This window comes from Balaenoptera musculus, chromosome 1 (assembly GCF_009873245.2).
Source record: "Balaenoptera musculus isolate JJ_BM4_2016_0621 chromosome 1, mBalMus1.pri.v3, whole genome shotgun sequence".
Lineage (NCBI taxonomy): Eukaryota > Metazoa > Chordata > Mammalia > Artiodactyla > Balaenopteridae > Balaenoptera > Balaenoptera musculus.
The window spans coordinates 147,473,187-147,493,411 of record NC_045785.1 but is presented as its reverse complement, the minus strand read 5'-3'; the positions used below and the strand labels follow the sequence as shown (position 1 = coordinate 147,493,411).

Below are 20,225 nucleotides of genomic sequence, written 5' to 3'. Positions count from 1 at the left end.
TTCCCAGGACACTCTTCAGTCCCAGACAGATACTTGGTCACCTGGTTGTACATCGATACTTTTTCACCCGGACAACTTTTGAAGGTGTCATCTCAAGTGGCTCAGTAAACTTTGAGTGCAGATGCACAGTGATCTGAGAAAGTGAAGTTGGCCCTGAGCCCAAGAAAAACCTGGGTGGAAATAGCACATGAGAATAAAACTCTCTCACAGGAAAGAGCTCAGGAAGCTCCTGTATGGATATTGGCTCACCTCAGCAAAGTAGTCCTCTTCGAGGACTTGGGGGAAGAAAAGAGTATGACTCTGCTCCTACTGCTGCAGCCTGATGTGCAGGAGGCTTTTCCCAGACAAATCACATCAAGGACTCATACTGAGTTTATAGATACATTAACACCTCTATCTTTTTCAAGTCAAATGCCATTAAAATAGGTTGGTGGCGTCCTGAATTTGTGCTGTTCTTGACATGCATGTACACACAAATGCACACACACATGCACACACACAGAAGGACACACATGTCTTTGCACTTTTTCCTATTGCATTTCATCTTGTAAATTTTGGCTTAGCACTCCATTTGCAAAGTTGGATTTGGCAAGTACTTTGACCTATACACTCTGCATCATCTCCAGGTTAAAGTCCAGAGTCCACAGCCAGGCTCTTGGAGTCCTGCTGGAAAAAAAAGCTGCCTTTTTTGGCCCTAATTCACACAGCCCCCGCTTCATACAAGTGCTCTGATCCTGTCATTTCATTCCCTTGACCACACTTAAGCTTGATTCATCTGGCTCTGACTGTCTACACCGCCCTTTCCACCCTTGTGTACTTGGCCAAATGCTAAATCCAAGACTCAGATCAGATTCCTGGATAGGTGATGGCTTCTCTGTTATTTTCTGTAAATTCTTCCCAAACTCCATCAGCAGACCTTACCGATACAATTCAAGTAGCAACCAGTTCTGTTCTGTCTTGTAGATCCCTTCTACCTCAAATTTACATACTTACAGCTATTCAACATTTAGTTATTTTGTGATTTGCTCCCAAACCTGGATTGCAAACTCCTTGAGGACAGTGGCAACCCTTGGCCACTCTTTTTATCTGCTAATGAGTGCATCACCCACTGTCTGCACATAGTTAAGTGCTCAATAAACACATATTGATTTATTAGTATGAATCCTTGGGGCAAGGAGAAATCTACCAAAAAGTGTTCAAAGCATACGATGCCATGAGTTGATACTATACAACCATGAGTTGATACCTATAACTCCCTCTCAAGACAACATAGACAGAAAATCATCCAGAAAAAGAAATACCTTTTATTTCCCTTAAGAATTAGAGCCTGAGAAAATTCATGATGAGTTGATCCACTGATGAGCCAACTTCCAAGGCTGTGCTCCCGGTTCCATCCACAGTGGCTGGTACTTGGGGACAGAAAGGCCAGGAATCAAACTGGCTGTACTTCTGGTGTTTGGAACTGAAATACTTCTGTGGTCAGTCACGGATCCAGGTCCTCAAGACGTTCAAGCCCCAGCTTTTAGAAGCCTGAGAGGTGAGGAAAGGGGTAAATGTGGGTCCAGGAGAGAGGAGGGCACAAATGGAGAGAGAGTCTTGGGAAGCAAGAATTCCTAAACATGCTCAAGGATTCTTGGTCACTCTCAGATAATCGGGAGACGTGTAGCAAAAGGTCTGTCGGTCCTTGCCTGTCCTTGTGCTGCCAATGAAAATGTGTCCTGCTAGGAGTTTCAGGCCCACCCCAACCCTTGGCCAATGAGGGCCAAGCCTGGCACACTAAGAACCCTCCCTACAGCCAAATGGGTCTAGGTGTATCTGCTTGTCTAAGTCCATTCATTAGGCATCAGCAGTGTCCCAGGAGCTGGCACAAGCACTGAGAGGGGCTTCTCTCATTTATACCCCTCTGTGTATCTGGTCTGCTGCTTTTCTGGCCTTTCTGCCTGGGCCTCTGACAGGACCTGTTCACCCTCCAGTTGTCCTTGAGGCCCGAGCTTAGGTCTGAATCCTCCCAGCAAATCAGCCTGCACATTGACACCCCTCCACCCACAGCTTCTGCCTGGTCCTCATCCTCAGAGCCTGGGCTTTTTTTCCAGTTTCTCCTCACATCTCAGCAAACCTTCTGACTTCTGACCAAGAAACTCAAAAACATCCCAAACCGTTCATTCACAAAATAAATATTTACTGAGCACCCACCCAATGCCAGGCGTCCAGTGACCCAGTAGTAAACAAGTCAGACATGTTCCTGTCCAGAGGGAGACTACTGTCTCATGGAACACAGACATTAAACACATAATTGCCAAATAATTCATTAATTATGCAACCAGAGTGACCTCAACTTCTTTAGCCATCCAAGTCACTCTTTCCTCTATTATGTGAATAACCCTAATTCTGAGAATTCTAAGGAGATGCTAACAGATAATGCAAATTCATTCTAGTAGTTGCTTGTCCTCAGACAATCCTAGCTTCCTTTTTACCATTTCTCCATGCTGCCCCTGATCTCTCCAGCCTATTTTGGCCCCAAACACAAATGTATGATCCTTTCTCCATTCTCCTAAGAACAAAAGACATAACTGCTGAGCTTGAGAAATTTTACTGAAAATTTGAAGATGACACAGGGAAATTACAACCTAACAAAAACTACTAGCTTCTGCTGTCTCCAGAATCTGTCCAGCATCATAGCCTGTTCCTGCTGCCATCTCCCTCCTTAGCTCTAAGCCTTCCCCAGGTTGCTGGAACCAGGGTCCTCCCTCCTGGGGAGCAGTCAGGAGAACTCCCTTTCTGTGAACTCACTTCTCCCATCTCACCCCATGAAGATAGCCATTTACAGGGTAACAACCCAAGATGGCCCATCTACCTTACAATTAATCTACTCACTGCTACTTGCCATACATCAGCCTGCATTCATTCATTCTTTCATTTCAGAAATAATTCCTGAACATATATTTTATACCAGGCATTGTGCTAGGTTAGGACCAAAAAATACAGCAGCAAACAAAACAGACTAGATAGACCCTGCCTTTATGGAGGAGACAAACAACAAAGAAGTAAACTAGAAACTAACTCTGACAATTACAGCTTTCAATGATTTTTATGAAATATTTTTAAAAACCAGGATGACATGATAGATGGGGGTCTCAGGATGTTGGGAGTACCACTTTAGAAAGGATGGGTAAGAGAATTCTCTCTGAGGAGGTGACCCTTGGGATGAGCCTGAGAGATTTAGGGCTGAACATTACAAGGCAGCCTAAACATGTATTTAAGGCACCAGCAAAGGAGAGGCAACAAAATTTCTTCTGAAAAATTTTGTATCTAATATATTTTAAAAGACATGGCAATAGACATCTTGGGTAGAATTAGAATGTTGTATGTCTCCCTTACACATATTTTAAAGTTTAATACCGTTTTTATTTTGATTTACTAGGGCAGATTAGAGCATTCAATCTTTTTTTAATAAACTTTTATTGAGTATGGTTGCTTTACAATGTTGTGTTAGCCTCCATTGCACAATAAAATGAATCAGCCATACACATACAGATATCCCCTCCCTTTTGGACTTCCCTCCCATTTAGGTTACCACAGGGCACTAGGTGAGTTCCCTGTGCTATACAGCATGTTCCCATCAGTGGTCCATTTTATACATAGTATCAATAATATATATGTGTCAATCTCAGTCTGCCAATTTCTCCCACCCCACTCCTTTCCCCCTTGGTATCCATACATTTGTTCTCTACATCTGTGTCTCTATTTCTGCTTTGCAACTAAGATCATCTATACATTTTTCTAGATTCCACATATACATGTTATTATATGATATTTGCTTTTCTCTTTCTGACTTACTTCACTCTGTATGACACTCTCTAGGTCCATCCACGTCTCTAAAAATGATCCAATTTCATTCTTTTTTATGGCTGAGTAATATTCCATTGTATATATATACCACATCTTCTTTATCCATTCCTCTGTCGATGGACATTTAGGTTGCTTCCATGTCCTGGCTATTGTAAATAATGCTGCTATGAACATTGGGGTGCATGTTTTTTTTTGTATTATGGTTTTCTCTGGGTATATGTTCAGTAATGGGATTGTTGGGTTATATGGTAGTTCTATTTTTAGTTTTTTAAGGAACCTCCATACTATTCTCCATAGTGGCTGTTCAATTTACATTCCCACCCAGAGTGCAAGAGGGTTCCCTTTTCTCCACCCCCTCTCCAGCATTTATTTTTTGTAGATTTTTTGATGATGGCCATTCTGACAGGTGTGAGGTGGTACCTCATTATAGTTTTGATTTGCATTTCTCTAATAATTAGTGATATTGAGCATCTTTTTATGTGTTTGTTGGCCATCTGTATGTCTTCTTTGGAGAAACGTCTATTTAGGTTTTCTGCCCATTTTTGGATTGGGTTGTTTGTTTTTTCTGATATTGAGCTGTATGAGCTGCTTGTATATTTTGGAGTTTAATCCTTTGTCAGTTGCTTCATTTGCAAATATTTTCTCACATTCTGAGGGTTGTCTTTTCGTCTTATGGTCTCCTTTGCTGTGCAAAAGCTTTTAAGTTTCATTAGCTCCCATTTGTTTATTTTTGTTTTTGTTTCCATTACTCTAGGAGGTGGGTCAAAAAAGATGTTGCTGTGGTTTATGTCCAAGAGTGTTCTGCCTATGTTTTCCTCTGAGAGTTTTATAGTGTCTGGTCTTACATTTAGGTCTTTAATCCACTTTGAGTTTATTTTTGTGTATGGTATTAGGGAGTGTTCTAATTTCATTCTTTTACATGTAGCTGTCCAGTTTTCCCAGCATCACTTATTGAAGAGGCTGTCTTTTCTCCATTGTATATTTTTGCCTCCTTTGTCATAGATTAGGTGACCATAGGTGTGTGGGTTTATCTCTGGGATTTCTATCTTGTTCCATTGATCTATATTTCTGGTTTTTGTGCCAGTACCATACTGTCTTGATTACTGTCACTTTGTAGTATAGCCTGAAGTCAGGGAGCCTGATTCCTCCAGCTCCTTTTTTCTTTCTCAAGATTGCTTTGGCTATTCAGGGTCTTTTGTGCTTCCATAAATATTGTAAAAATTTTGTTCTAGTTCTGTGAAAAATGCCATTGGTAGTTTGATAGGGATTGCGTTGAATCTGTAGATTGCTTTGGGTCATATAGTCACTTTCACAATATTTATTCTTCCAATCCAAGAACATGGTATATCTCTCCATCTGTTTATGTAATCTTTGATTTCTTTCATCAGTGTTTTGTAGTTTTCTGAGTACAGGTCTTTTGCCTCCTTAGATAGGTTTATTCCTAGGTATTTTATTCTTTTTGTTGCAATGGTAAGTGGAATTTTTTCCTTAATTTCTCTTTCTGTCCTTTCTTTGTTAATATATAGGAATGCAAGAGATTTCTGTGTATTAATTTCGTATCCTGTAACTTTACCAAATTCATTTATTAGCTCTAGTAGTTTCCGGTGGCATCTTTAGGATTCTCTATGTATAGTATCATGTCATCTGCAAACAGTGACAGTTTTACTTCTTCTTTTCCAATTTGGATTCCTTTTATTTCTTTTTCTTCTTTGATTGCCATGGCTAGGACTTCCAAAACTATGTTGAATAAGAGTGTGAGAGTGGTCACCCTTGTCTTGTTCCTGATCTTAGAGGAAATGCTTTCAGTTTTTCACCACTGAGAATAATGTGTGCTGTGGGTTTGTCATATATGCTGAGGTAAGTTCCCTTATGCTGAGGTAAGTCCCCTTAGGTAAACTTACCTTATGCTGAGGTAAGTTCCCTCTATGCCCACTTTCTGGAGAGTTTTTATCATAAATTGGTGTTGAATTTTGTCAAAAGCTTTTTCTGCATCTACTGAGATGATCAGATGGTTTTTATTCTTTAATTTATTAGTATGGTGTATCACATTAATTGGTTTGCGTATATTGAAGAATCCTTGCATCCCTGGAATAAATCCCACTTGATCATGGTGTATGTTCCTTTTAATGTGTTGTTGGATTCTGTTTGCTAGTATTTTGTTGAGGATTTTTGCGTCTATGTTCGTCAGTGACATTGGCCTGTAATTTTCTTTTTTTTGTGATATCTTTGTCTGGTTTTGGTATCAGGGTGATGGTAGCCTCGTAGAATGAGTCTGGGAGTATTCCACCCTCTGCAATTTTTTGGAAGAGTTTGAGAAGGATAGGTGTTTGCTCTCCTCTAAATGTTTGATAGAATTCACCTATGAAACCATCTGGTCATGGACTTTTGTTTGTTGGAAGATTTTTAATCACAGTTTCAATTTCATTACTTGTGATTGGTCTGTTCATATTTTCTATTTCTTCTTGGTTCAGTCTTGGAAGGTTGTACTTTTCTAAGAATTTGTCCATTTCATCCAGGTTGTCCATTTTATTGGCATATAGTTGCTTGTAGTAGTCTCTTATGATCCTTTGTATTTTTATGATGTCAGTTGTAACTTCTTTGTTCTAATTTCTAATTTTACTGATTTGAGTCCTCTCCCTTTTTTTCTTGATGAGTCTGGCTAAAGTTTTATCAATTTTGTTTATCTTCTCAAAGAATCAGCTTTTCATTTTATTGATCTTTGCTATTGTTTTCTTCATTTCTACTTCATTTATTTCTGCTCTGATCTTTATGATTTAGAGCATTCAATATTTTCAGGGATTAGAAACTCTGAAGTCTTACTCAAGTCCTAGGGGATACGTGAAAAGGGTGTTCCAGGCAAAGAATGAGCAAGTGCAAAGGTCCTGTGTCAGGAAAGAGCTTAGCTTCTTCTAGAGGTAGGAAGAAGGGACAGGAACAGTATGATTGAGGTGGGAGCTGAAATGGGTGGGACATGTGGGCAAGGGCCTGGTCTCAGACAGGGAGTGGTTTTAAACACTGGTTATGCGGGAGGATTCCCTGATTTTTTTTTAAATTTCTGATGCCCAGGCCTGACCCCAAGAGAATTAACTGGTCTGAGGTGGGGTTGTGAAACTGGTATTTTTTAAAGTTCCTTGGATGATTCCAACTTGTAGCCAGGATGAAGAACCACTGACATGGGGCCTTATAGACAGTCAGAGAGACAGAAAAGTGAATGGTGAAGAATATGGGCCCTAGAATCAGACAATCTAGTTTTGAATCCCATTTCTGCCACTGACTAGCTGTGTGATCCAAAGCACATTACTTAAGCAAAATGGGGACAGTAGTTTACCCACTCTGTAGAGTTATTTGTAGGATTAACAAGCTAATACATACAACGGTCTTAGAAAGCATGTATTAAGGATGCAATGACTTCTAGCTTTGACTGCTCTATGTGAGCGATAATGACAGCTTGGCCCAGGTTGAAGGCTCTGGAGGTGAAAAGACAGACTCAAATTATATATTTGGAAGTAGAACAAATGGGACTTGCTGAAAATTGGCTGACAAAGATGAGGAAAAGAAGGGAATAAAGGATGGTTTCCATGTTTGGGACTTTAGCAATTGAAGTGGTAACATTTTACCAAGATTGGGAAGACAAGGAGAAGAACAAATTTTGAAGAAGAAAATCAGGAATTTAATCTTTATGTATTAAGTTAAAGACACTCTATTAAATATCCAAGAAGAAATACCTATTAGACAGCTTAATATGTAATCCTGGAGCTTAGGAGAGAGGAATAAATTTCAGAGTCATTAACATATAGTGCTGTGCTGTCCAATATGCTAGACATTAGCCACACTTAAAAGGTTATTTAATTTAAATTTAGATTAATTAAAATTAAATAAAATTAAACATTCAGTTTATTAGACACTTTAGTCACATTTCAAGTGCTCAACAGCCATAAGAAGCTAGTGGCTACCATCTTGGACAGTGCAGATACAGAACATTTCCATCATTGCAGAAAGTTCTATAGGAAAGCACTGAGTCTCAATCCATGGAACTATAGGAAATCATATATGAAGTGGTTCACAATTCTGGCTATACTTTAGAATCACCCCAGGAATTCAGAATCAATTCGTCTTGGGAACTCCCAGGCAATGGTAGTTTTTAAAAGTTCCCAGGATGATTCTAAAGTGGAGCCAGAGCTGAGAACCACTGATCTAAGAAAATAATGTTGGTAGGGCCATAGGGTACCCCGATATTAAAGGCAGTGATTCTCAATCTTGGCTGAACATTGGAATCACCTTTAGAGCTTTAAATATTACTAATGCCTGGGTCCTGCTTGGAGAGATTTCTGATTTAATTGGTCTAGAGTGCAGCCTGGTTTTCAGAAATGTTAAAAGCTCCCATTTATTCTAATGGACATTCAAGGCTGAGAACCACTGATTGATAGAGGAGAAAGGTGTAACGAATAAGAGCTAAGAAGAATAAAATAATGCAGTACGATGAAAAACAAGAGAGTTCAGTGTGCCGGAAGCAAAAAGAAAAAAAGTGTTTCTAGAAGGAAGAAATGGTTCTATCTGTTGAATACTAAAATTCAGTTCATTTAATAAGCATCCCATTGGATTTTGTTGGGGTGGTGCTAATGGGATCCAGATGGGAGTGGGTAAAAGAACGAATGGTTAATGAAGAAATAAATACAGTGATTGTAGACAACTGTTAATAAACAGTTTCAGTTATGAAGAGGAGCAAAGAATGCTGGCAGCAGCGGGATAGTGATTTGGGGTCATGGACTAGGTTTTTTAAGACACAGATATTAGAGTATGTTTGTATGCTGAGGGATACTATAATAAAGGAGAAAATGATTATTCAGGAAAGAGGAAGGATCTGGCAGGAAGTTGACTTCCTATCCAAAATCCCTACCCTCCTTCCTCCTTGCTTAAAGATCCCCAGTGTTTTTCAAGTCTTCAGGGCTGTTGTCCTTTCCCCAGTTCAAAGATTAGCCTTAGCCAGTGGTTCTCAAACTTTAGCATGTGTCAGAATGACCTACAGGACTTTTAAAAACACAGCTAGTCCTGCATCCAGAATTTCTGATTCAGTAGGTTTGGAGTAGGGCTCAAGAATCTGCTTTTCTCACAAGTTCTCAGGTAATGTTACTGCTCTGGTCCCAGGAAGAATCTTTGAGAACCACCAGTCCAAGTTCATGAAGGTTATCCTTTACTTCATAAGTAGTCTTAGGGATGGGCATTTAATGCAGTTCTGGCCAATGAAAGGAATTCTCTAGGAAGATTCTAGGAAAGGTTTCTTTGCTGATAAAAGAAAAACAAAAAACAAAAAACAAGCAGTCTCTCTCCTTTCACTAGATGTTATCATATTGAATGCAATGCCTAGAACAGTGGCAGCTATCTTAGAAACATATGTGAGCCAGACTGTGGCAATCTCCACAAGATGCTGAAGATATCAGACTAGAAAGATGGAAAGAACCAGGTTTTTTTTTTTAATAATGTTACACTACTGAATTAATCCTGGAAACCCTGTCTTGTGAAATAATATACTTGCCTTATTGTTAAATCATTTTGAATTAGATTCTCACTTGCAACCCAAAGCAACCTAAGTTTTGTGTAGATTCCCAAGACCTTAAATAGATGAATCAGGATGAGATATAGGGGCACCTCTATATAGAAAGAACGGAGGATGCTTCCTCCCTGGTAACGTGACAGAAGGTAGAGAGTGTGGGTACTGATGCAGATAGATTTGGTGGTTGAAAAATGAAGTAGCTCCCAGCTGATTCCTTCTATCTTACCAGGGCAGGAGGTATCAGGGAAGAAGAGGATATAGCCTGTTTAAGAAGTGGGGAGAAAGTGTGGAAAAGTCTTTTTAGAGAATAATAAAAATAATTGCCTGGGAAAACATAAGTTATAGCTAACTGCTCATTTGAGATTTGTGATCTTAAATTTATAGAAAATAAGCAGTCAGCCTAGTTTGACAAATTTCTCCAATTTCTTGGGTGTAGATTGATATAGAGCAGATAGCTGACTCTACCACGGTTAAGTCTTTCTGGGTAAACATGAAAGAAACAGAGAAGGACAAGGTGTCTTCAAAGAAGTGCTTATGAGGATGGACCATAGAATCAAAGCCAGATTCTCCTCATCCCAGGGAGTCTTCCCCAATCCTCATCAAGTTTTGATTGGGTTTTCTCCTGGCATCCCAGCAGGAGCTCCTAGCATACTGCTTGTATTAGTTGTCTATTATTGCATAGCAAATTACCACAAACTTAGTAGCTTAAAACAATATTCAATTATAAGCTTTCACTTCTGTAAGTCAGAAGTCTGGGCACAGCAGCTCAGGGTCTCCCAAGGCTAATATGCAGGGGGCTACATTCTCATCTGGAGCTCAGGGTCTTCTTTCAAGTTGACGTAGTTGCAGGATAATTCAGTTCCTTATGGTTGTAGGACAGACATCTCATTTTCTCACTGGCTGATAGCTGGGAGCCACTCTGGGAGACCACCCACATTTCTTGCCACATTGCCTCCTCCATCTTCAAAGCTAACAAGGGAGATTCTCCCTCACTTTGAATCTCTCTCACACTTTGAATTTCTTCTTTAGGAAAAGCCCAATTCCTTTTAAGGGCTCACATGATAGATCAGGTCCATCTGGATAATCTCCCTTTCTTAAAATTAGCTGTGCCATGTAACATAACCTAATCATGGGAGTGACTATCCAATCATATTCACAGGCCTTGGAGATTTTACAGGGCTTGTTCACCAGGGGAAGGAATCTTTGGGTCATCTTAGAATTCTGCCTACCACACTACAAAAGAGTCCTTTTAAATGGGATAGAACAGACAAACCTGACAGAAGAATCCCAAATAATGTAGATACTCTCCCCTCCAGGAGGTGGAACATAACTCTCTGCCCCTGAAATGTGAGCCATGCACAGAGACTTCCTTTTAACAAGTACACTGGAGAAACCTGACAATCACTACCTGGGCCTGAAGGTCAATGTCAACAGTGATAAGTCACATTGATGTCATGTACCCTTGATATGCTGTGATGGGAATGTCACCTTACCTTTGTGATCTTCCTCCCCCAAACCCATAACCCTAGTCTAGCCATGAGAAAAACATCAGACAAACCTAAATTGAAGGACATTCTACAAAATACCTGCCCAGTACTCTCAACACTGTCAAGGTCAATGGAAACAAGGAAAGTTTGAGGAACTCTCACAGTCTAGAGAAGCCTGAAGACATATAATGACTAAATGTATTGTGATATTCTCATGGGACCCTGGAACAGAAAAATGACATTAGGCCAAAACTAAGGAAATGTGAATAAAGTATTGGCTTTACTAAAAAAAAAAAAGAAAGAAAGAAAAAATGAAGGTAGGAAGGAAGGAAAGAAGGAAGAAAGAAAAAAAGAAAGAAAGAAAGAGAAAGAGAGAAAGAAAGAAAGAAAGAAAAGAAAAGAGTACCTTATCACAAGAGGACTTCTGACCTAGATTCTGGATATGAAGGGAGAAAATCAGATTTTGTGATACATACCCCTAGAACTGAACTACTCTGGAAGCTGATTTAGGAAATAAGATCTGAAGTTGTGAAAAACCACAACAGTGTGGCTGGCACCTAGAGAGCAAAGGTTGAGGGAAATTACATATATAATGAAACTGGGAAAATAGACAAGGACAAGATCATGGGTGAGCTTACAAGCCATGCTAAGAATCTGGGACATAATCCAAAGGGCAATGTGGGGATACATTGAAGGGTTTTAAGGAAAAGAGTGACACGTTTTGCTTTTTTTTTTTTTTTAAGATTGCACTGGATTGGACTGGACTGGACTGGATTGGATTGGGTGGGTCAAGACCCAAAGCAGAGAGATCAGCTATGAGACCGCAGTAATAATCCAGGTGAGATGACAGGGGCTTTGACTAGGAGGATGGCAGAGGGGATAGAAAGCAAATAAAATCAAGAGATACTTAAGAGGTAGAATGACAAGTCTTGGTAACTGTTTGCATATAAGAGGTGACAGAGAGAGAGGAGGAAAGGAGGGTTCCCAGGCTTAGGATCTGAGCCACTAGGTAAACAGCAAAGCTTAGACTAAAAAAGATGATGGTGCAAGTTTATGGGGTAGAAATATTGAATTTGGCTTTAGACATGGTAAGTTTGATACCTGCAAGATATCCAAATGGAAATGTAGACTAGGCAGGGAGACACACAAGCCTAGAGCTCAGATTTGTATGTCATCTACATAGAGGCAGTAATGGAAGGCTTGGGAGTAAACTAAATTACCTAAAGAGAGTATGCAGAATAAGAAAAGAGGCTTCGGGACTTAGTCCTCAGAAATGCTGACATTTAGAGGTTAGATAAAAAGCAAAAGTGGGAAAAAGAACTAAGGAGTGTCCATAATAGGATAGCAGGAAAACTAAGAGAATCTGATATCATGGAAGCCAAGGAGAATGTATTTCTAGGAGTGGTCAACAGTTCCTAGGCATGGCATACGTCGTGATCATTTACAGAATTGTTCATTACCTGCCTCCTGCATACTACTTCCTCCTCATTTCCTGCCATTTCCCCAAACCCATCCTTTATGCTCTAACACCAATCTTGCCTAGCTTCCCTTGGACCATGTAATGTATTCTCATGCATCCTCCCCTTTTCATGTGAAGTCCTCTCTCATTCCTGAATCCCCAACCCTGAACCCCTCCTTTCCCTCCCAGAATCAGTGAACACTATCTATCCTTTAATACCCTAAGCTGCTCAGACATTATCCACTCTTAGGCCTTCTTTGACCACCTCCTCCCCAAACTGAATCAATACATGTCTCATTCTATTTGTTTACCTGGTATATAGTTCTATGATTGTGCTTATCCTAGTATTCAATATAGTCATAACTTATTTAATGTTTGTGTTCTCTACTTGACTATGAGCTACTTGAGGGCAAGGAGAACTTTGTATTCTGCTTTTTTCATAGCTATACATGACATAGTATCAGACACACAGCTGGCTTCAACAAAGGCTCTGGACCTTATTGCTGCCTATACCACCTAGGGAATGCAAATGTCTTGGGCTAGGATAAAGGACCACGGGAATTGCTGACATGCAGCAGGAGGCAAAGACAACTGAAGCATAACCAAAGAATAACTGAATCAACTGCTTCATTGGTGCCAGACCACTAAGCCCTTCACAGTGCCCTAGCTCAGGGTTCACCACACCCCTTAGCAGGTGTTAGCATCACCCTCACTTTACAGATGAGGAAATGGAGGCTAGAGAAGTTAAGTCACTCGTCCAAGGTCAGACCCTGGCAAGAGGAGCCAGGACTTGAAGGAACCCAAGTCTGTTTGACTCCAGAGCCCCATACTCTAAAGTCCAGCTAGCACTTGAGCTTGAAGGAAGTTCCTTGCACTGATTCAAACTTGTGAAGGACAGTACTGGGCTTGTGCTATGTGGGCAGCAGGGCGCCACTGCTCCCAGCCTATGCTGCCCGCTCCAGCAGCTAGTGGCTCTGCTTGGCCAGAAGCTGTGAGGGACAAAAGCAAAATGTCTGTGAAGGGTCTATCCCTTGGTATTGATTTGTCAAGGCCCTGGGGTCCCGGGAGCAGGTAGGAGGGATTCCGAAGAGTAAGCCAGTCGTTGCAATGTCAGACACTAAGTTGGGAATGGAAGTAAAAGGTGAGGGAGCCAGAGTGGAGGGGATCGAGCCAAGCTGCCAGGTCTTGGGCAATTTCAAGCCCAAGGCTCTGAGCCAAGCACAAGCCACTGTGCCTAAAATAACCTCCCAAGAGAGTCTTAACTGACCATTTTGTAATCACTATCCCAGTTATGACTTTTAGGTCAATGTAATTAGCATTGATTGGACCCCTATTATACATTAGCACCGTGAAAGGTACAAAGACCGGGTCTTCTGCAGAGACAGGGCAAGCGCACAGGACACAATGAGAGCGCTGTATAAAACAATACATAATGCAGTGCCAACCTGTGCGGTCCCAGCCACAAAGGCAGCTGGAATTCACAGAAAGGAAAGAGCAGAGTGTGCTGGCACAGGCAGTGGGGGCTTCTTGGAGCACATGACCTGAAAGGAGGAAGACAGAGTAGAAGAGAAGAGCTTTTCGGGTAGGAGGAAGAGGGGGAGCAAAGGTGAGGCGGCAGCAATGAGAAGGAATTGTTTCCTGGGCTGTGTGAAACCCATCTGTGGAACAAAGGATTCTTGTTGGAGAAGAATGGGATCTGAAGTTAGATGAGTAGGGAAGATCAGATGATAGAGGTCCTGGATCCAAGAATATTGATCAAGTAAATTTAACATGCAGAATCCAAAAGTTCGTCACGTGGGCAATGAGAAATCATCCAGGCTTTGAAAAAGGCAATTAAGAATAAAAACTTAATTTTAGGAAGATTTATTTGGTGGTAGTGTTTGAGATGGATTAGAGACGAAAAGACTAAAGGCAAAAACAAAAAAAACTGTCCAAAAAAACCAAAACCAAAAACAAATGAACGCTTCTTGGGTATCCACTAAAAGTCTGACTGCATGCAAACTTAATAAACATAGTCTATCCCCTGCCAGTCCAAAGGGGAAGATATTCATTAATCCCATAGTTACCTATTAAGGACCTGCTATGTGCCAAGGATTATACTGGGTCCTGGGGATGCAGTGAAGAATAAGACAAAGCTCTGGCCCTCATAAAGGTTAGCCTCAGGTGGGTGTGGAAGACAACACAAAAGCAAACCAATAATTACATCAATGTAAAGCCAGGTACGAAGTGCTATGAAGGAAAATAAAGCAGGGCATTGGGCAGGGAATGGTGTGATAAAGAGGTCAGGGAAGACCTCTAAAAGAAAATGTCACAATATTTCAAACCCAGAGAACATGCAAAATGGAGATGCCACCGCTAGAAATAAAAATATTGAGAAGGTGACTCAGTTTGGAAGAGTACAGAGAAAGTGGGGAGTCTTGTTTCAAGTGCGGCAGGGTTGTGTTAAAAGCAGGATATCCACACAGAAATGTCAGGATACTAGAACTCTAATGTACAAGATCAGAGGAAGATAAAGGTTAGCCATGTAGATTTTAAAATCATCCATTGTTATTTCAGAGGTAAGAACATTCTCTCCAAAACTAATTTACATGAAATGAAAGTAACTCAAGGAATGAAAAAGTTGGAGTATAAGATACACAAATAGTTTTATCATATCTCCTGTGATGATCCCCAGCCTCCAGCCTCCTGGAACCTCAGGAATTGGGCAGTGACTTTGATAGGCAGCAAGCTAGTAACAAAATAATACTACTAACAATTGAGGCTCATACACAACCAACCATCCAAAAGATGTCTGTCCCCTGTTCCTTCAAACCCCTAAGCACGGTTGTTGGGATGGCTCTATCCCTCTTCTGTACTGACTCCTTGGACCATATGTTGCCCCTTTGTGATTGCTTCTTCTGATAGTTCCGAATGTTTTAATGTTTGGGAGAAAGGGATTTGGCAAGCAAAATAAACAAATTTTAAACTGACCACTCCTGCCTTCCTAGAAATGGCAGGAATTAACGTTGGGATAGACTCATAGGCTCCAGTTTGCCCGGAACGGTTCCAGTTTCGGCACTGTGAGTCCCGTATCTTGGAGAAACCCCTCAGCCCTAGGCAAAGTGGGATGGTTGGTCACCCTACAACTGGTATGACCTTGACTGCTATACCCTATGTCTGACCTGCATGATGCAACACAAGGCTTTACATCTCTGAAGAGACAACAGCGCAGTCAAATCACGTGCTTAGTTTCCCAAGCCTGAGCCAAACTGCTACCCTAGAAGCTGGGTTCTCTTTCCCACCCAGACAGACGAAATGTGTCAGAAATTCCTAGGCATGTGGTGACCCTGGATTCCTCAGCCTTCTATTCCCACCATCTCACACTGAGCTCCAGCTACCACCTAAACAAGGAACACCAAATCCACCAGTGACCCCAATCCATGGCACTGGCCACCCTCTCTGCCCAGCCCTGGCCAGCAAGCTGGTAGGGCCTGGGGGCGGTGGTCAAAGTTGGATTATCAGAGGGGGAAAAAGGGGAACCCATCTGAGACGGTGACGTGCTGTACCACAGCAAATCACAAGAAAGGGGAACCCCAGATAAATTACAGTCTGCTGACGTTGGGAGACGTGCAGTTTGCGTCTTTGAGTTACAGAAATACTAGAATGCTCACTGAACAGTCCATTTCGGAGTTTGGGGTCCAAAGCTCCAAAGGGCTGACTCACCTTCAGAGCAGAAACCACGTGAAAGCCCTGGTATTAAGGTGTACAGCATACGCTCATTCAGAAGCCGTAGTATTTGAAACTCACACAGATCTTGGGAAAGCTCACAGATCATTTCCGCCGGTTATTAGAGGCTTCTCCAAAATTATAAGGAAGATTCAAAGAAAATGCCAAGACTGATATTCATCCCCCCTTATTACAGAATTTTCCTGCCTCACGAGGTGAAAAGAATAATAAGCAGGGGACACAAGCCTCCAGGAATCATCCCTATTTGGCCCTTTGTCACCTTGACTGCTTGTGTACATATTAAAATGTAGAATTTCAAATAAGCTTGTTAGGTATCCTTGCCCAATCTGCACACACAAATCCTACTAACTGAACTACTAATAGCCAAGGTGAAGCGTAGACGTAATTGTTGCCTTTTTAAACTTAATTGTCTAGGAAATTGTCTCAGACCCCAAAGAAAGAGTACTGTGAAAATTTCCAACGACCCAAACACGTGAGCCCTGCAACAGCCGTTTCCTGGTCCCTCCCCACAAGGCTCAGCCTGACTGACTTTGCTGTTGCAAGATTGCATCACTGACTTTTGCAATTTTCTGGCCAGTCCAATTTCCCCCTCCTCTCTTTGCCCTCTCCCTTTCTCTGCTTGAAGCGCTTTTAGCCCAATGTCTCTCCTTTCCCCTACTTGCTAACTAACTCTGGTGTATGGATAACCAAAGCTAAACCAGAACACCCGCCGCAACGGTGATGAAGTTTAATCCTAGTTGAAATCAACCCTACCCTCCTCATGCTTCCTAGAGTACTCTCTACTCTTTAGCTTCTTACCCAAGCTGCCTACTCTCACTCTTCTGCCCCTAAACTGTTTCTATGCTAAGTGGAGCTGGTACGGTGGCGTTGCCCCCCAGATCCAGGGAAGTGGCATATAATTATTGAGGAAAGTATGAAATATTTGCAGTTCAGACCAGCAGACAAACTTTTACCAACGGCCCCCCTTCCATGTTCACCTCTCCCTAGCTCCCAACTTCACTTCTCAAGTGGGAGTGGGGACAATTTGGATTTAATGGCAGTTCCCTGATACACAAAAGTACAGATACAAACACCTACAGGCACAGAGACTGACATCACACACACACACACACGCCCCCATCTGTGCATAAAGGGCACCCTTAATGAATAGTTATCTATCAAGTGACCCTAGAAACGCAAGCACCTATGAATAAAACCAGTCAGACCAGAAATAAACAGTATAAGCACAAACTGCATTATGCAGAGCCTGGAGACCCGTTCTGATCATTACCCGGATTCCTCCCCCTTGCCTTTTACCTCGGATCCCTATACGAGTGAGAAGACGACAAACCTCCTGAATAAAAACTAATGTTTCAGTTAGGTAGAACCCCAGGTGTCCTTATAAGGGGTCCTTCCAGACTGCCCCGGACGAGGGAAGCTGTGACCCACCCACACGATTAAGAAAGAGGTCAGAAATGGACGTGGATACCTCCCTGGGCTCTGGGTGCTCACCCTTGTACATCCAGGCCCGCCCTCCCCCGCACCCCGGGCTCACACAGCCGGGGCGACGTGCACAGCTCGTGGCTGACTCCCCCAAGGTCCTTGCCCCGCCCCTCCCCCTCCCTCCTCTTCCCGCCCCCTCCACTCTCTGGCCGGTGCAGCACGGGCCCCAGCCCAAGGAGCCCAGGAGGCGGGGCTCGGAGAAAAACATATAAGTGGCCCCGGGGCGCTGACCAGGTGTCAGTTGCGGAATCTCCATCCGGAAGACCCGCGGCTACCGAAGAAGGGGAGGAGGAGGAGGAGGCGGAGAAGGAGAAGGAGAACGCAGAGCCGCGGAAGCCACGCACACCGCGATCGCCGACCCGGCTTGCGCTGCCTGCTGCTCGCTCGACGCCCCTAGGTGAGCCCGGCGGGGAAGAGCGCGGCGGGGCGCGGGGTCCCGGGTGGGGTCCCGGGTGGGCTCCCCTCTCTGCAGGCCTACCCCGAGAGAGCCGAGTGAGGGAGGGCTGCTCGGGAAGATGCAAACGTCTTTCGGTGGCTAAAAACCCCCTTTTCTGCTCCGCTTCTCCCGCAGATCACTCCCACCCCGAGAGCCCGGAGCCGAGATGGAAACGGTCCAGGAGCTGATTCCTCTGGCCAAGGAGCTGATGGCGCAGAAGCCCAGCCGGAAGCTGGTGAGGCTGTACGTGCTGGGCGGCGTGCTGGCGCTCTTCGGCGCCGTGCTCGGCCTGATGGAGACCTTGTGCAGCCCCTTCACGGCCGCCGGCCGCCTGCGGGAGCGGGAGGCAGCGGTGGCCGAGCTGCAGGCCGCCCAGGAGCGAAAGGCCATCCGGGAGCGGGCCCTGCTGGAGAAAAGCAAGCAGCTGGAGGCCGTCCAGGGCTGCCGGGCCCAGACCAACCGGCTGCACGCCTCGTAGGAACCCTGGGGGCCGGCGGAGGGAGGGGGAGAGAGACACACAGAGAGAGGAGAGTGAGGCAGAGCGCGAAGGTCAGGCTCGAGTGGGCGTCTTGTGCTGTTTGGGCTTCTGAGAAGCTACTGACTTTAGAACTGAACTACCACGTGGATCCACCAAAAGGGGTTTGGGATTGAGTTTTGCTGCTGTGCAGCACTGCAGGATGACATGTCCAAAACCTTCCAGCTATCTGACTGCATCCAGCATTTTGCCCTAGGGTGAACGGAGGAGAAATGCTTTTTATATTATTATTGTTGTTATTATTATTATTATTACAGTGACCACCATTTTGCATTTTGAAATAAAAAAACGTTTTGTACTATATCTTAGCATCTGATTCCTGAGGGGCACGGTTTTCTGGGGTGGGCAGCAGGGAGGGCGGGCATTTTGGCGGAGGGGGGTCTTAACGTGAGCCCAGTGGAGAGAGCAGTTTCCTGAAGGTCAGGCAACACTTGCTTCAGGGCTCTGGGCTCATATTGATGTTACATGCTTATAAGTCTGTTGAGGATTTGTTTTTGCTTTGTGTTAGGAGTGGCAAGAGAGAAACTTTTCTAAGTCCCACCAGAGTCAGCATTTTAAGATGAGAAGATAAATCAACTTCTGAGCTAGAGTAAGTGAATGAGAGATACTGATTAATTCTAGGGCACAAAGCCTATTTGCCATCTCACACCTGTGCACCAGAGGATCTCATGGTTGATACCTCTTTCTTCCTAACTGTATTTTAGTGGAGGGGTGTGGGGACAGTGAGAGGGAAGAAGGGATGGAGGGAGGGAGGGAGGGAGGAAACTAGCTAGCTGGTAGGAAAAGAGGGAAGGCAGTCTCCCAAGAACATTTAATTGGATGTCTAGCTCTACCAAGCCTTTCTCCTCACAAACTGAATCACAGTAAGAAGTTCTAGGTTAGGAGGGGAAAAGACCGGTTGTCACAGTCCTGAGTCATCTTCCAGGGACAGAACTTGCTCTGTGGTAATAGCTAGTCCAGTGGCTCTATAGGGCTCAGCATAGGGAATTTTAAACAATGGCTCTTAAAGAAGTAGTTAGGGGCATAGGCCTGATGCCACTCCCCTAGTGATTTTAATACATCTCCTGCCCTAACCAGGTACAGACATTGCCCTCTCTCCATCCATGGCTATGCATTTTTGCCAAACATAGCAAGACTCGTGCCATCGCCTCTGACCAGACTCTCTCTCCACCACCACCCTCTTCCCTCACACACACCCTTCCATTTTATTTCTGCCAACTCAAATCCTACCCAGTGTTCCTGGCCCTGATCAAGTGCCATCTCTGATATCTATTCTTATCACTCCAAACAAGAGAGCAGTCAGAATGGGGTGAGATTAATCAAGGGAAAAGACACGTATTTAAAGGAAAAGAAGAATATCAGTGGAACCACTGTTCTCGCAGTTTCCAAAATGGGAAACTTGACCCTATATTAAGGTGACATAACCTCACCTTAAATGTCCAAAAAACTTCTCAGGAATTCACCCCATCTTATTCTTCAGTTTTCCTTCCCAAGTACCTCTCCTATTATGTCTATTATTCTTCCACCCATGAAGCCACCCTCTGGTCCAGCTGTCAGCATCTCAAACCACCTCCTGCACCCTCTAGCACATTCACTCCAAAACATCCACTGCCAGACTGGGGATTGTGACCTTCCGTCATCCTGCTGCTCCTCCCTCAAAAATGTCAGCACCTGAGACTCCTGTCCAGATTTCCCAGTGT

The 20,225-nt window shown here is 43.3% G+C and overlaps 2 protein-coding genes across 4 annotated transcripts in view; one reads left to right on the top strand and one right to left on the bottom strand.

Moving 5' to 3' along the window:
- LAMB3 (laminin subunit beta 3) overlaps positions 1-18,119 on the bottom strand; it is a 67,738-nt gene extending 49,619 nt beyond the window's left edge. For all 3 annotated transcript variants that reach the window (XM_036871009.1, XM_036871018.1, XM_036871000.1), the window contains exons 1-2: positions 18,033-18,119; positions 1,302-1,530 (exon numbers count right to left, since the gene is read on the bottom strand). The gene's annotated coding sequence lies outside the window, so the exon portion shown is untranslated. The remainder of the gene's footprint in view (positions 1-1,301; positions 1,531-18,032) is intronic.
- On the top strand, positions 17,776-18,805 carry G0S2 (G0/G1 switch 2). Its single transcript, XM_036871029.1, has 2 exons — positions 17,776-17,951; positions 18,126-18,805. Exon 2 carries the CDS (start codon positions 18,157-18,159, stop codon positions 18,466-18,468), a length of 312 nt encoding a protein of 103 aa, XP_036726924.1. The 5' UTR covers positions 17,776-17,951; positions 18,126-18,156; the 3' UTR covers positions 18,469-18,805.
- The last annotated feature ends 1,420 nt before the right edge of the window (positions 18,806-20,225 follow it).

What these genes read in the sequence shown, in the direction of transcription:
- G0S2 (XM_036871029.1), top strand. Translation starts at nt 18,157, where the DNA reads ATGGAAACGGTCCAGGAGCTGATTCCTCTGGCCAAGGAGCTGATGGCG.